The sequence below is a fragment of the Gorilla gorilla genome, chromosome 13, assembly GCF_029281585.2.
Source record: "Gorilla gorilla gorilla isolate KB3781 chromosome 13, NHGRI_mGorGor1-v2.1_pri, whole genome shotgun sequence".
Taxonomy (NCBI): Eukaryota; Metazoa; Chordata; class Mammalia; order Primates; family Hominidae; genus Gorilla; species Gorilla gorilla.
In genome coordinates this window covers 133,873,880-133,889,262 of record NC_073237.2, presented here as the reverse complement: position 1 = coordinate 133,889,262, position 15,383 = coordinate 133,873,880, and the positions used below count along the sequence as shown (strand labels likewise).

Below are 15,383 nucleotides of genomic sequence, written 5' to 3'. Positions count from 1 at the left end.
CTACCAGCTCCAGGACTGCAGTGGCAAGGCCCTGAACCCTGGACCCAGGAGGAGCCTCCTCCGGGTAACCAGCAGCTCCGGGCCCCCTCCCCAGGCTCCCTGTGGCGGTACGTGCGTGCCAGCATGTCCCTGTCCGGTTACATGCCCCCTCTCTGTGACCCCAAGGACGGACACCTGCTGATGGACGGGGGCTACATCAACAACCTCCCAGGTACTGCGGTGGGGGGACCACACCCGGCAGGAGCACAGGCTCCTGGGTCACGCCGCCCCACGGCCCCTGCCACAGCTGCCTCCGCTCCGAGAAGCCTGGGCTGGAACACGTTTTCCTTAGAGTATGCCAAAGGAAAATGTCAGGCTGGCATCAGAGCTCCGAGAACATGCACACGCGTGTACACGCACACGCAGGCACCGGCAGCATGTGCTCCAGCATATGGCCCTGTTTGTCAGCTCAGCAGCATGCAGAACAAAGGCCAAGTCGAGGAACTGGGAGCAATTAAGCCCCATCTGTGCCCACAGTCAGAAACTAACAGCCTGCAGGTGTCGAGCTTGCTGGGGGCCAGGCCACTCCTGTCACCTGTGGGATATACGGTCAGAAAGGCCCAGGATACAGCCGTGTGCCCACGGCTGCCCATCGAGCTGAGCTGGGCATGTGGGTCTTCTGCCTCTAGAAGGTGTAATGGCGGAGAGGAGACCCCACAACCCCCAGGTCAGGGCTCGGAGAGGCAGGCTCTGCCCCCGTCCCCTGGCTCTGCATGCCTGTCCAGGGGGTAACCAGGGCTGGCTTCTCCCTAGCGGATGTGGCCCGGTCCATGGGGGCAAAAGTGGTGATCGCCATTGACGTGGGCAGCCGAGATGAGACGGACCTCACCAACTATGGGGATGCGCTGTCTGGGTGGTGGCTGCTGTGGAAACGCTGGAACCCCTTGGCCACGAAAGTCAAGGTGGGGTGCTACCGGGCAGGCTGGGCTGTCCCTGCTGCTCCTCCCTGCAGTTCCACACCTGTCCTGCGGCAGGGGAGTGGGGGTCGCTCCTGGGCTCTGAGGCCAGCAGGTCTGGGGCCACCCCTCACCACCCCTGCCTGAGCCCAACTCGGGCAAAGGAAGGCACGAGGCCGGACGGGCCTGAAGGCTGTGGCAGCCCGCAGGGAGGACCCCCGGCCGGGTGCTGCTACCCTCTCCTCCCAGAACCTACCTACCCCAGAGGATGGGTCACCAGAACCTGTCCTGCGCCACGGGCCAGGCTGGGACGGGGTAGGGGCCGGGGCAGGAGACTCAGGCGGCTGTGACGGCAGCAGGTGTTGAACATGGCAGAGATTCAGGCGCGCCTGGCCTACGTGTGTTGCGTGCGGCAGCTGGAGGTGGTGAAGAGCAGTGACTACTGCGAGTACCTGCGCCCCCCCATCGACAGCTACGGCACCCTGGACTTCGGCAAGTTCAACGAGATCTGCGTGAGTGCCGGCCACCCGCGGCGGCGGAGGCGGGCGGAGGCACTCTGGTGGCTGCCCCTCCCCGCTTCCCCCTTTTGAGAACACAGGAAGTGGGGGGCTCCCCACACCTCCTGACGGGGCCCTGGGGGTGTGCACAGGAAGTGGGCTACCAGCACGGGCGCATGGTGTTTGACATCTGGGGCCGCAGCGGCGTGCTGGAGAAGATGCTGCGTGACCAGCAGGGGCCGAGCAAGAAGCCCACGAGTGCGGTGAGTATGGGCGTCCGGACCACGCCCAGCTCCCCGGACCGCGCCCAGTTCTTCGGACCACGCCCACCTCCTCAGGCCACAGGCCCTGCCCCCCTGGCCAAAGACTCCAGGGCTAGGACAAGGATTGCTCAGGACTGCGCATCTCCCCGGTCCCTGCCCTTACTTGGCGGGGGGCCAGGCGGAGGCTGCAGAGAGGGCACAGGGTGGGTGGGGCCTCCCCACAGGAAGCAGGCTGGGGACTGGCAGGCGGGTGTCCACAGGCAACGTGCTGTCCTCACCCCACCCCTAGGTCCTCACCTGTCCCAACGCCTCCTTCACGGACCTTGCCGAAATTGTGTCTCGCATTGAGCCCGCCAAGCCCGCCATGGTGGATGGTGAGTGGAGGCGCAAGACGAAGCCGTGGAGACGTGCGTGGCCTCCTGATGCTGTGTTGGGCTTGAACCCCCCACCCCAGAGGCCCACGGCCTCCCCTCCTGCCCACATCCACGCCCAGGCTCCAGCAGCTGGGGTGCTTGGTGGCACTCCTCCGTCCCAGGCACCACGTGTCCCCACAGCAGTGGGACTGTGACCACCCCGGGTCACCCAGTCCCTGCCCTTCATTCACCTCAACTCCCAGCCACACCTCAGGCCTGAGGTAGAACCACGTTTTGCCTCCCACCCCACCCCACCCCACCCAGTGGGAAATGGGAATGAAGGCTGCTTGTTGGAGGGGCCGCAGGGCAAGAAGGGCGGGTCCACTACCCTCCATGCTCCATCCAGGGCCCTGCGCTTGGGCCTTCAGCCAGTGGCCTCCTCACAGCAGAACTGGACATTCTCCTGGGAGACGTCTTCATGGCTGCCGCAGGCCGAGAGGGCCCTGGGCAAGGCAGCCCCTATCCACAGTTGCCAGGTCTGGGGTGCTGGAGCCCTCAGGGTGCTTGGCTGACAAGGGGAGGAGTGTCTGCCCGCTCCTTGTCCTTGTGGAAGACGCACCAAGTGATGTGCTGGGGCAAGGCTGGAGCCAGACAGAACCAGGGGTGGTGTGCAGGGCTGCCCTGGGACCAGGTGGCTGCGTGTAGGGCCCCGGGCCACCTTGGAGGCGAGGGTGGGCATCTGTGGCCGGTTCTGCCTCTGAGTGTGGCTATGCTGGGCATGGTCCCTTCCTTGGGAGGGGACTGATGCAGCCCTACCCTCGGCGCCAGACGAATCTGACTACCAGACGGAGTATGAGGAGGAGCTGCTGGACGTCCCCAGGGATGCCTACGCAGACTTCCAGAGCACCTCAGCCCAGCGGGGCTCAGACTCGGTGAGGAGCTGGGCGTGGTCCCACCTGGTGCCCACAGCTGAGCCTTGGTGCCTGGCCCTGAGCCGGCCACTCCCTCCCTGTGGTCCCACCGGGTTACCAGCACTGCAGAGCCCCTGCCCTGCCTGGTCCTCACCTGGAACATGCGGTCTGCTTGCAGGAGGACGAGTCCTCGCTGCGGCATCGACACCCCGGCCTGGCTTTCCCAAAACTGTCTGAGGGCTCCTCTGACCAGGACGGGTAGAGGCCTCTGCTAAAGAGCCCAGATGCAGCGTCTTCCGTGGGACTGTCCCCATGGCTGAGGCTCCTGCCAAGTCCTAGGGGCCTCTGTACCTGCCCTGCTGGAAGCCCTGACTTCCCCGGGGCCCCAGGCTGTGTTAGGGTTCTCTGGGCTCTTCTTTGTACCAGCAGCCCTGCATACAGGGCCCTGTGAGCACCCCCGCAGTGCTGTGAGGCCCCTGAAGCCCTGTGAGCCCCTCTGAAACGTCTATGAGCCCCCCTGCAGTCCTGTGAGGCCCCTGCAGTCCTGTGAGGCCCCTGAAGCTCTGTGAGGCCCCTGAAGCCCTGTGAACCCCCTGCAGCCCTGTGAGCCTCCCTGCTGCCCTGTGAACCCCCCTGCAGCCCTGTGAGGCCCCCAAAGCCCTGTGAAGCCCCCCGAAGCCCTGTGAGGCCGCCCGAAGCCCTGTGAACCACCTGCTGCCCTGTGAGGCCCCCAAAGCCCTGTGAACTGCCTGCTGCCCTGTGAGGTGTGGGAGCCCTGATGCTGCCGTGTGATGTTTCAATAAAGGTGGATCTCACTGTTGGACGTGTCTCCCGGGCCGAGGTCCCTGTGGCAAAGAAACACTACTGGTTCTCCCTGATGCGGGTGGTTCCTGAGGCTGGGCAGTCCCCAGTCCTCCTCAAAGGACCCCACTGCTGGGGCCTGAGAGCCCTAGGGCGGCAACTGCAGGCCAGGCAGGTAGGGCGTCCAGAGTCTGCATGGAGCTGTGGCCCCCCAGGACCAGGACGGGCCCTTCTGTCTCTCTCTGGCCTCGTGCAAACTGGGTGCCCCCTAAACTGGCTTCCCCTTCAGTTTCCAGTTCCCAAACTGCACAGGGAGCCCTTTTGTGTAAGGGGAGGGAGAACCGGCCTCCCTGTGACCCTGCAGGTCTGAGCAGCAGATCGTGAGGGCCGAGGGCCCAGGACTTTGCGACCAGGGGGCCGCTGGCCTCCGTTTCCCCGCTCTGGAGGCCTGGACGAGAGGGCGCGGAGCCAGGCCCCCGGCCCCGCCCCCGCCCCCAACTCAACCCGGGCCCAGACGTCACGGTGGGCGGGGCCACATGTCCTCTCCGAGCTCTCCGGGGCCCTGACGTCACGATAGGTGGGGCCGACCGCCCCTCTGGGCCCGCCCGGGCCCTGACGTCACGATGGGCGGGGCCGGCCCTCGGTCCGGGCAGCGCTCTCCCGGGAGCGGCGGCACGCGCGGAGCGCCGGGTGCGGCCATGCGGGGACCGGGCCCGATCCCGAGCCCGACCCCGAGCCCAAGCCCGAGCCGGAGCCCGAGCGAGACCCCGAGCCCGAGCCCGAGCGCGACCCCCGGTGCGGCGCGGCTACCCCGGCGGAGGCGGCGGGCGCGGGGCGCGCTCTGAGGCCCGGGGGATGCGCCGCCGCCTCGACCATGGGCGCCGCCGCCTCCAGGAGGAGGGCGCTGAGGAGCGAGGCCATGTCCTCGGTGGCGGCCAAAGTGCGGTGAGTGCGGCGGGGCCGCCTTCCCGGCACCCCGCCCCGGACCTCCGACCCCGCCCGAGTCCGCCCCTGCCCCGCGGTGCTCCCCGGGCTCCCGGGCCCCGGCCTCTCCCACTGAGGCGCCCTCCCCGCGCCCCGCGCCCCGCTCCTCCCTCTTCCTGGCCCCCTGCCCTGCTCTTCCCTCCCCTCCCCTCGCGAGCGCGTGGTGGGCGAGCGCACCCCCCAGGTCTGGAGTGGCCTCGGTTCCCCCGGGGAACAGCAGCCGACCGGCCTCGCGACCCCTCTCCACGGTCCGACGGGCAGAGGCCGGGCCTGCAGGCCTGGCCAGGGCGCACCAGGACCAAGGGTGTGTGGGCTCTTGGAGGGGGACGACCCCTGACCCTCCTTCCAGACGCCGAGGGCCTGGCTGGGGACCGGACCCCCGGCTCTTGCGCGGCCCGGTGTTTGGGAGGGTCGTGCCGTGGCCTCTGACCGTGCCCTCTGTCCAACCTCAGAGCAGCCCGAGCGTTTGGAGAGTACCTGTCCCAGAGTCACCCTGAGAACCGCAACGGCGCAGGTAGGGGCACGCGAGGCTGTGCCAGGGCCGCCCAGACCCCCCAGCCCAGGGGATGCTGATCCCTGCCTCCGGGGGTGGAGCGTGAGGGGCATTGGTTGCGCGTGGGCCCGGCGCCCTGCCGGCCTGGCTTCCTCACATCCCCTGCCCTGCCTGCCCGAGCCCCAGGAGCAGTTCCCAGCCGCTCGTCACCATGGCACCCACCCCGCCTGGGCCGTTGGCATGGCAACAGGCCTCCTGGCTCCCCCAGGGCTGGCACCACTGCCTCTGGGGGCCAGCTGGTGGGGGGAGGGGGGAAGTTGGCACCAGGCAAACGGTGCGATCGCAGGCTGGGGGATGGCCTGCGTGTTCCTACCCGGCAGGACCGCACACAGGTAGCACAGCGTCACCCAGCCCCCACGCACATGCAAGAGCTTCAGGCCCAGATAGGAGTGAGAGGCTCAGAAACACGCCAGTGACTAGGGTTTGGGCAGCCCTAGTCCCCCACAGAGGCCAGGTGCCCACTGGGTGTTCTCTGCCTTCAGCCTGCTATGAAACCGGCAGCGGGGGGCCCACGCGCGGCAGGCTCACTCAGTGTCTCTCCCAGATCACCTGCTGGCTGATGCCTACTCTGGCCACGACGGGTCCCCCGAGATGCAGCCGGCCCCCCAGAACAAGCGCCGCCTGTCCCTCGTCTCCAACGGCTGCTACGAGGGCAGCCTCTCAGAGGAGCCCAGCATTAGGAAGCCCGCAGGCGAGGGCCCTCAGCCTCGAGTGTACACCATCTCTGGGGAGCCTGCCCTGCTGCCCAGCCCTGAGGCGGAGACCATTGAGCTGGCGGTGGTGAAGGGGCGGCGGCAGCGGCACCCTCACCATCACAGCCAGCCCCTGCGCGCCAGCCCTGGTGGCAGCCGGGAGGACGTCAGCAGGCCCTGCCAGAGCTGGGCGGGCAGCCGCCAGGGCTCCAAGGAGTGCCCCGGCTGTGCCCAGCTGGCTCCTGGCCCCACCCCTCGGGCCTTTGGGCTGGACCAGCCACCTCTGCCTGAGACCTCCGGTCGCCGCAAGAAGCTGGAGAGGATGTACAGCGTTGACCGTGTGTCTGGTGAGGGGCTTGTGTCAGGGCATAGACAGGTTTGGGGGTGCATGCCGCTGCCAGGGTCTGACAGCAGCAGCCACTGTGAGGCTTGGAACAGAGAACAGGTGCTCAGGTCACAGCATGCCAGCGGACTCAAGATTAAAACCGGCAGGCTTCTGCTGCGGCCTCCACACCCTATGAGCTGTGAGCTCTCTCAGCTCCTCAGCAAAATCTGCCAGGCCTCACAGTCCGCTTTCGCCCTGCTAGCACCAGGTCAATCAAGGAGTGCTTCCTGGAGGAGGGGGCCTGGGAGGATCTTAAGGGATATGTAGGGAGGAAGCACCGCTTAATCAGGAGACTGGGCTGCCCTCTGAGAGTCCTGGGGAGCTGTTGGGGCCCAGCCGGGCAGTGGGCATCTTTCCCCAGGGTTGTTGAGTTGTGTGGTAGCTTGTCCACCAGGCAGAAAGTCACTCCACTGTCCCCACACTTGGGCATCAGGGAAAGGCTGTGGGGGCCCTCGGAAGGGGACAGCCCTCAGCAAGGTGGTCTCTAGCCTCGGTGAGGGCCTCCAGCTAGAGCATGGGGGCTGCAGAGAAGGCCTCAGAGCCTCTTCTGCCCAAGGGAAACAGACGCATTGTTTTCCTGGGCCTCCTGGAGACAGACTGTGCTTTCAAGGGAATGTTCCTCAAACTTTGGGTGGCCAAAGGGAAAGTTAAGCCAAAAAAATCAAAGCGTCGTTACCAAGAGCGTGGTCTTGGTGAGTGAGCAGCAGACATTCGAGCACTGCTCTCTGTGCCCGTGTGGGGATGCCACCCTCCCCCCACCCGCCCTGGCTGCCAGCTTCTGACCCCTGGACCCAGAAGCATCTGCTTCCCAACAGGGAGGGAGAGGCTTCAGGAACCCCTACTTCACCCAGCCACCGCTCCTTTTTGTCTCTCTTAGACGACATCCCCATTCGTACCTGGTTCCCCAAGGAAAATCTTTTCAGCTTCCAGACAGCAACCACAACTATGCAAGCGTGAGTCTTGTGCCCACGACGTGGGGTCAGGGTCGGGTGGTCTCTTTCTGCTGCTCAGGAAACAGCACTTTTTCCCAGTCTCTGGGCCTACCAGGGGGGCTGCTTCTGAACAGCCCCACGTGCCCATGCTGTGCGAGGCCTGCCAGGGAGGCCAGGGCTGGCTGCTCTTCCCCTCCCATGGCTGTTGCCCAGCCCCCCCACCCACCCACAGTCAGGGGACCTGGCCCAAGGCTGCAACTGATGAGCTGTCAGTGGGGTGTGGGGTGTGGCATGGTTCTCCTGCTCCTATCCACTCTCCTCAGCCTGTGTCTGCCCTCCCTTAAACCCCAAATAGAAGCCTACTTCTGTTTCATACGTGCCATAGGTCATCACGGTTTCAGGGTCCCCCCAGGGACCTGCTCCTCTCTGTCTTGACATACATTTGGCTTTTCTGTTCTGGGGTTCCTTCCAGGGAAGTTCCCTTTGCTGCATTGGTCCCCACACCAAAGAAGTGTCCTGCCCGGGGGAGTCCACCCCACACCCAGCCTCAGGCTGCCTGGTCTCAGCAACCGGTCCTGGTGGCATGGGCTGCAGTGACATCAGCTTCCGTTGCCCATTCAGGGCTGGCCAGCAGTGTAGCCAGCATCCTGCTGGTGGCTGGGTTACCTGTGAGGGACCTATTGGGTCAGTGACAAGAAGGGAACTGTAGGGACCGGGTGGGGGCTGAGGGGAGGCCCAGGGTTGAGCTCACTGTATCTTCTCTCTCACGCCATCCCTTCTGGCCCTGGCTTCAGCATCTCGTAAGTACCTGTATGACTTGGTGCCTAAAGGCACAGCTGTTGTCCCTGGGGAGACCCTCCCGCCCCCAAATAGGTTTGGGCAGGCCAGGGACCTGGGTCTTGAGGGAGTGCCGCTGTCTGCGGGCCTGGCTCCCAGCGGGCACCAAGGTCGCAGCAGGGCCTGCTGGGAGCTGGGCCTCGACAGGTGAGGCAGGCTGGGACTCCTCTGCCGGGCCCCGTGCCCCAGACGCCCTGCTGGGCCCTCTGCTCGCACCACTGTCCCGACGTCTGTGTCCCTCCTGCCTCCGGCCAAGGGCAGTGCTGACTCGCGGTGGTTTCCCAGGGTGTTCAGGGGCTACGCGGAGAGGAAGCGCCGGAAACGGGAGAATGATTCCGCGTCTGTAATCCAGAGGTAGGGCCTGCCAGCCACTCGCCACCAGGGTCCATCTCTGGTCTGTGCTGGCCTGGCCTGGGCCCCCTCGGCCCTGGCAGACCTGATGGGGGAAGGGTGGTGGCGACCACTGGCCTGGCCCTGCTCTGGGGACGTGGCAGGCAGGAGAGGCCATGTGGCCCGGGCTGCAGGAAAGCATCTCACCCTCAGTCCTGCACTCCGAGGGCACGTGTCTCTGTCTGGGCTGGGGCCAGCAGCAAGGCTCCCCTCCCCCACTCCAATCACACAGATGTGTCTGGGAAGCTTTTTTGCCCGTTTTGGATGTTGGGCCTTGGCAGGGTCCAAAGTTTGGTGGAGGAGAGGACCTGCTCCTGAGGTGGCTCAAGGACACAGAGCAGGAGAGGGGGCTCCTGCAGGCCCCCAGCCCGCCATGGGGTGGTGCAGACAGGAGCCCCGCTCTGCCGCAGCGCAGGCAGGCTGGATCCTCTGCCACATGGGCGTGGAGGCTCAGGGCGTAAGTCCCGGGCGAGGACGGAAGGTCAGAGCCTGGGAATGCAGCTCGGGAGGAGACTTGATCCAGAGCGCCAGGCACTGCACCTTTGTTCTGGAGTTGAACGGGAGCCCTGGAAGGCTGTCGCGGGAAGAGCACTGGGTGGGATTTGCCTTTGGGTGGGAGGTGGTGCCAGGAGCCAGGGAGAGCATTGGCTTCCCACACCGAGGGGGTGAGAGTAGAGCCATAACCCGACGGGGACTAGGTGGATAGGGGCTGCCGTCACCCTCTCACGGCCCTCTTCAGCCCCTGGCTTCCTCCCCCAGGAACTTCCGCAAACACCTGCGCATGGTCGGCAGCCGGAGGGTGAAGGCCCAGAGTAAGACCCCGTGCGGCGGGGGTGGGGGGGCGGCGTTGCGCTTGGCTGGTTGGGGCTTTGCTTGCTGCTAGCTGCGCTAAGAACGACCCCCGCCCTAACCCCCAGCCGGGCCCTGCCTCAGGTCCTCCCCTTCCAGCCACGTCCCCAGCCCGGCCCAGGCTCCTCCCCTCCCAGCCACGCCCCCAGTCCGGCACAGGCCCCTCCCCTCCCGGCCACGCCCCCAGCCCGGCCCAGGCTCCTCCCCTCCCAGACTCCGCCTCTGGTCCCGCCCCAGTGTTCTCAGATCCTGCCCCTGAACCAACCGAGCCTCTGGTCCGTGTCTGCTTCGTGTGCCTTAGACCCCACCCACATCAGCTTCCTCCTCTGCCCAGGGCCCCTGTGGTCCCCTCGCCTGGGGTCTGAGACTCCCGAGGCCCCGCCCCACCCGCTCGCTAATGCGGGTTTTGCTCTCTGCAGCGTTCGCTGAGCGGCGCGAGCGGAGCTTCAGCCGGTCCTGGAGCGACCCCACCCCCATGAAAGCCGACACTTCCCACGACTCCCGAGACAGTAGGTGCCCCGCACAGGCCCGCCCACCTTCCCCAGAGCCTCCCCTAGACCCCAGACCCCTGCTGGGGGTCCCCTGCCAGGGCCGCTGGGCTGCGCTTTTGCACTCCTGAGCCTTGGTTTACCTGTTTGTGAGATGGGGACGCCCTCAGCATCTCCGATCTCAAAGGTGGGGCTGACTTAACGGCCGCGGCAGTGCTGGCCGGGGGCGCCTGTAGGGCCGTGCCCACCGCCACTCGCAAGAGGCCCTCAGGGGCAGGGGGCTGCGGTGCCCGCCCCCACTCCCTCCCAGGCGCCCGGCGGACTTGGCTGGAGCTGATGCCTGCACGCGCCTTCCACCGGCCTCGCACCAGGGTCTCCCTCCCCACATCAGGCCGCTGCCCAGTGGTGTCCACAGGCCTGTCCTGCCGGGCTGACGGCGACCTCTGTATGGTCCTCCCACTTGCTTGGAGGACCCTCCGGGATGGGGCTTTCGGGCCCTGTGGGCCTTGGGGCCATGGCCAGGAGAGGAGGTGCTGCCGGGCCTGCTGTCCTGGTGACCCTGTTGCTTCCCAGGCAGTGACCTGCAGAGCTCCCACTGCACGCTGGACGAGGCCTTCGAGGACCTGGACTGGGACACTGAGAAGGGCCTGGAGGCTGTGGCCTGCGACACCGAGGGCTTCGTGCCACCAAAGGTCATGGTGAGGCCCAGCCCGGGCAGTGCTCCTCTGCACCCCAAGCAGGATTCTGCCCCAACCCGAGTCCAGCCAGCTCTGCCTGGGACCATGCAGCCTTCTCCAGCTGCCTGGGGGAGGGTGTCTCACAGGGCTATATCCTTGGGCTGCCTGGCAGCCAGAAGGTAGCCTCATGGGGGTTCCCACAGCCCCTTGGCTTTTGGATGGGCCTGGGGCCCCTGAGCAGCTCTTTGTCTCCGCAGCTCATTTCCTCCAAGGTGCCCAAGGCTGAGTACATCCCCACCATCATCCGCCGGGATGACCCCTCCATCATCCCCATCCTCTACGTGAGTCCCGCCCCGGGCCTGCCCCCAACAGATGCCCTCTTGCGGCCCCACCCTGGGCCAGCGCCGGCACCCCAGGTCCCCAGGGTGCTGTGGCGCTGCTGGCTCTGACGCAGCCTTGATGTGGCCTTGTGGCCTGTGTCTGTCCCCAGGACCATGAGCACGCAACCTTCGAGGACATCCTTGGTATGTGTCTCATTGGCCTTCTCTCTGTTGGTTCCAGGCCTGGGAGGGGCAGACACAGGTGGGGGTGCCCCTGGGGCTGGGGTGGGGGCTGCAGCGCTCACACCCGCTGTCCCACAGAGGAGATAGAGAGGAAGCTGAACGTCTACCACAAGGGAGCCAAGATCTGGAAAATGCTGATTTTCTGCCAGGTGGGGCTCAGTGCTCTTCTCCTGACCAGGAGAAGAATCGTGGTGGGGCAGGGGAAGACCAAGGGGAAGAAGTCAAGTTGGGGAAGACCAAGGGGAAGAGGCTGGGGTGGGGAGACCAAGGGGAAGAGGCTGGGGTGGGGAGACCAAGGGGAAGAGGTGTTTGTGGGGGAGACCAAGGGGAAGAGGCATGGGGGGGGAGATCAAGAGGAAGAGGCGTGGGGGGGAGATCAAGGGGAAGAGGCGTAGGGGGGAGATCAAGGGGAAGAGGCGTGTGGTGGGGAGCTCAAAGGGAAGAGGCATGGCGGGGAGATCAAGGGGAAGAGGCGTGGGGGGGAGATCAAGAGGAAGAGGCGTGGTGGGGGAGATCAAGGGGAAGAGGCGTGGGGGGGGAGATCAAGGGGAAGAGGCGTGGGGGGGGGAGATCAAGGGGAAGAGGCGTGGGGGGGAGATCAAGGGGAAGAGACATGGGGGGGGAGATCAAGAGGAAGAGGCGTGGGGGGGAGATCAAGAGGAAGAGGCGTGGGGGGGAGATCAAGGGGAAGAGGCATGGGGGGGGAGATCAAAAGGAAGAGGCGTGGGGGGAGATCAAGAGGAAGAGGCGTGGGGGGGAGATCAAGAGGAAGAGGCGTGGGGGGGAGATCAAGGGGAAGAGGCGTGGGGGGGAGATCAAGGGGAAGAGGCGTGTGGTGGGGAGCTCAAAGGGAAGAGGCATGGCGGGGAGATCAAGGGGAAGAGGCGTGGGGGGGAGATCAAAAGGAAGAGGCGTGGGGGGAGATCAAGAGGAAGAGGCGTGGGGGGGGAGATCAAGAGGAAGAGACATGGAGGGGAGATCAAGAGGAAGAGGCGTGGGAGGGAGATCAAGGGGAAGAGACGTGTGGTGGGGGAGATCAAGGGAAAGAGACGTGTGGCAGGGGAAGATCAAGGGGAAGAGGCGTGTGATGGGGGAAGATCAAAGGGAACAGGTGTGTGGTGGGAGATCAAGGGGAAGAGGCGTGTGGTGGGGGAGATCAAGGGGAAGAGGCGTGTGGTGGGGGAGATCAAGGGAAAGAGACCTGTGGAGGGGGAAGATCAAGGGGAAGAGGTGTGTGGTGGGAGATCAAGGGGAAGAGGCGTGTGGTGGGGGAGATCAAGGGGAAGAGACGTGTGGTGGGGGAGATCAGGGGGAAGAGGCGTGTGGAGGGGGAAGATCAAAGGGAACAGGCGTGTGGTGGGGAAGATCAAGGGGAAGAGACGTGTGGTGGGGGAGATCAAGGGGAAGAGGCGTGGCCGGGGGAGGAAGACCAAAACTACCTCCCACGCGTGTGCGTGGGTGCATGTGTGTCGGAGAGGGGGAGGAAGGAGGAGCAGGTGCCTGACCACAGCTTCTTACAGGGAGGTCCTGGACACCTCTATCTCCTCAAGAACAAGGTGGCCACCTTTGCCAAAGTGGAGAAGGAAGAGGACATGATTCAGTGAGAAGCCGGGTGCCCTGGGCGCGGGGAGGGCTGGAGGCAGAGTCCAGGCCCCGGCGTGTCCCTCCCCCACAGCCCCTCCTCCACGGTCCCCTCTGTGGAGTGGGGTGCCTGTCCCCTGCCACTGGGTGACCCACCCCTCTCCACCAGCTTCTGGAAGCGGCTGAGCCGCCTGATGAGCAAAGTGAACCCAGAGCCAAACGTCATCCACATCATGGGCTGCTACATTCTGGGGAACCCCAACGGGGAGAAGGTACAGTGACCCCCAAGCCCCACCCCAGACCTCTGGAAACCCCCGACGTGGACAGACAGGGCAGGGCCTTCCATGTTTCCTGGCATTTTTTTTCCTTCCCCCGGGCATTCCCCTAGAAATCCTTTATGCCTGAGCCCAGCCAGGTTTGGGGGGGGTCTGAAAAAAGAGGGTGGGCCCTGCTCCCCATCTCTTCCCCGCTCCTCCTTCCCCACCTCTCTGCCTCGGACTCATGGCACCCCGCTTCCTCCAGCTGTTCCAGAACCTCAGGACCCTCATGACTCCTTATAGGGTCACCTTCGAGTCACCCCTGGAGCTCTCAGCCCAAGGTGAGTTACCCAGGCTGGGCCGAAGCTCTGCAGCCGCTGCGGGGCCAGGGTGGGGTGAGATCCCCAGGGCCGGCCAGGCCTGAGCCTCCTGCCCCCACTCCGCCCAGGGAAGCAGATGATCGAGACGTACTTTGACTTCCGGTTGTATCGCCTGTGGAAGAGCCGCCAGCACTCGAAGCTGCTGGACTTTGACGACGTCCTGTGAGGGGCAGAGGCCTCCGCCCAGTCACCATCAGGCCGCTCCCTCTGCACCGGGACCTGGGCTGGGCCGCCTCGTGCTCCCCGGGACTGTGCGGCTCTGGTCTTGCCTGGAGCCACTTCAGGGCACCTCAGACGTTGCTCAGGTTCCCCCCGTGGGTTCCGGTCCTCGCTGCACCCGTGGCCGCAGAGGCCGCAGTCCCTGGGGGCCGGGAGGATCCCGCCCCGTGGCCCGTGGATGCTCAGCGGCCAGGCACTGACCTGCCATGCCTCGCCTGGAGGCTCGGCTGTGGGCATCCCTCCATGGGGTTCATAGAAATAAGTGCAATTTCTACACCCCCGAAACAATTCAAAGGGAAGCAGCATTTCTTGTTAACTAGTTAAGCACTATGCTGCTAGTTACAGCGTAGGCACCCCAGCCCAGCAGCCCACATGTGTTCAGGACCCTCCCTGCCCACCCCCTCCCTGCCGTATCGATCACCAGCACCAGGGTGGCCCGTGTGCGTGGGGCCAGCGTCGCCAGGCTGCCCAGCCTGGCTCTGTCTACACTGGCCGAGTCTCCGACTGTCTGTGCTTTCACTTACACTCCTCTTGCCACCCCCCATCCCTGCTTACTTAGACCTCAGCTGGCGCCGGACCCGGTAGGGGCAGTCTGGGCAGCAGGAAGGAAGGGCGCAGCGTCCCCTCCTTCAGAGGAGGCTCTGGGTGGGGCCTGCTCCCCATCCCCCCAAGCCCACCCAGCACTCTCATTGCTGCTATTGAGTTCAGCTTTTACCAGCCTCAGTGTGGAGGCTCCATCCCAGCACAGAGGCCTGGGGCTTGGCAGGGGCCCAGCTGGGGCTGGGCCCTGGGTTTTGAGAAACTCGCTGGCACCACAGTGGGCCCCTGGACCCGGCCGCGCAGCTGGTGGACTGTAGGGGCTCCTGACTCGGCACAGGAGCTCCCAGCTTTTGTCCATGGCCAGCAGGACGGGCTCTTGTGTATATAGCTGGGGCTAGGGGGCAGGCCCCCCTTGTGCAGAGCCAGGGGTCTGAGGGCACCTGGCTGTGTTCCCAGCTGAGGGAGGGCTGGGGCGGGGGCCGGGCTTGGAACGATGTACGATACCCTCATAGTGACCATTAAACCTGATCCTCCACCGCGGCCGCCGCGTGGGTCTGTCCTCTCAGTGCTTTCCAGGGGCCTTCCCGTGCCCAGCTTCTGGGCCCACTCCTGTGAGGTCACTGCTGCAGGGCCTTCCTGCCTGGACAGAGTTGGAGCTAGGCCACTAGGCCACCCCACAGGGCATAGCCAGGGGGACCAGCACAGGAGGGGGCGGAGAGGAGCTGCAGGAGGGCTGGGGGGAGGCTGCAGTCTCGGAGGGGGGCCTCGCCAGGTCTGGAGGGGACAGCAGAGACAGCCCGTTCCCCCTGCCCCCTGAGGGCACCAGGGAGAGGGCTGTATGTCCCTCACGCCACCCTGTGTGTGCAGTCAGCAGTGTGGCCACAGATGGGGGCCAATCTCTCAACCTCAGGTGTCTCCAGGGCCCAGACTGCTACTGGGCACAGCCAGGCTGGCTGCCAGCTGGTTCCCTGCCCCGTGGCTGGGGGACAGAGCAGCAGGTATCAGCCGGGCTAGGGTCAGGGTCAGGGGGCCACTGGTGCACAGCCTGGCACAGCCTGGCAGACTTGAGGCCCAGGGTGCTGGGGGTGGTCACACAGCCGTCAGCCACCTCCAGCTCTTCCAGGGCATTCTAGATGGGGTCCCGGGAGGGGGCAGGTTTTGGTGCCAATTTGAGTGTATAAAGTTTTAGGTAAATACCAAATGCCTGTAGACTCTGTGTTATTCAGTTACTATTTGAAAGTGACATATCGTGAAGTCATGGGGGATTCGAGTCTCCTTTCTGCAAAGTTGGTGAGA

General features: G+C 65.3%; 2 protein-coding genes across 12 annotated transcripts in view; both read left to right on the top strand.

The window, feature by feature from the left end:
* Positions 1 to 3,779, top strand: part of PNPLA7 (patatin like domain 7, lysophospholipase) — a 95,178-nt gene extending 91,399 nt beyond the window's left edge. For 2 of the 5 annotated variants that reach the window (XM_063696909.1, XM_063696910.1), the window contains 7 exons: positions 95 to 211; positions 793 to 941; positions 1,295 to 1,447; positions 1,585 to 1,695; positions 1,985 to 2,069; positions 2,877 to 2,980; positions 3,138 to 3,779. In XM_063696909.1, the coding sequence (XP_063552979.1) occupies positions 95 to 211; positions 793 to 941; positions 1,295 to 1,447; positions 1,585 to 1,695; positions 1,985 to 2,069; positions 2,877 to 2,980; positions 3,138 to 3,221 (803 nt within the window). In that variant the 3' untranslated portion in view covers positions 3,222 to 3,779. Of the gene's footprint in view, positions 1 to 94; positions 212 to 792; positions 967 to 1,294; positions 1,448 to 1,584; positions 1,696 to 1,984 lie in introns of those variants that run through there. The other 3 variants (XM_055350261.2, XR_008668308.2, XM_063696911.1) reach the window with 3 other exon arrangements.
* A 591-nt stretch (positions 3,780 to 4,370) lies between these two features.
* Positions 4,371 to 14,627, top strand: NSMF (NMDA receptor synaptonuclear signaling and neuronal migration factor). Of its 7 annotated transcripts, XM_055350287.2 has the most exons (16): positions 4,372 to 4,705; positions 5,197 to 5,258; positions 5,842 to 6,336; positions 7,252 to 7,327; positions 8,429 to 8,497; positions 8,766 to 8,990; positions 9,293 to 9,345; positions 9,802 to 9,891; positions 10,444 to 10,568; positions 10,805 to 10,888; positions 11,038 to 11,071; positions 11,189 to 11,259; positions 12,631 to 12,710; positions 12,861 to 12,963; positions 13,214 to 13,289; positions 13,397 to 14,627. In XM_055350287.2, the coding sequence occupies exons 1-16, from the start codon at positions 4,635 to 4,637 to the stop codon at positions 13,492 to 13,494; spliced, it is 1,812 nt and encodes a 603-aa protein (XP_055206262.1). In that variant the 5' UTR covers positions 4,372 to 4,634; the 3' UTR covers positions 13,495 to 14,627. The 7 variants fall into 7 exon arrangements, with proteins under 7 accessions (XP_063552995.1, XP_055206262.1, XP_063552996.1 ...); XM_063696925.1 differs by lacking the exon at positions 9,802 to 9,891 and having other exon boundaries at positions 4,371 to 4,705; XM_031006656.3 differs by lacking the exon at positions 8,766 to 8,990 and having other exon boundaries at positions 4,373 to 4,705.
* Positions 14,628 to 15,383: the final 756 nt, after the last annotated feature.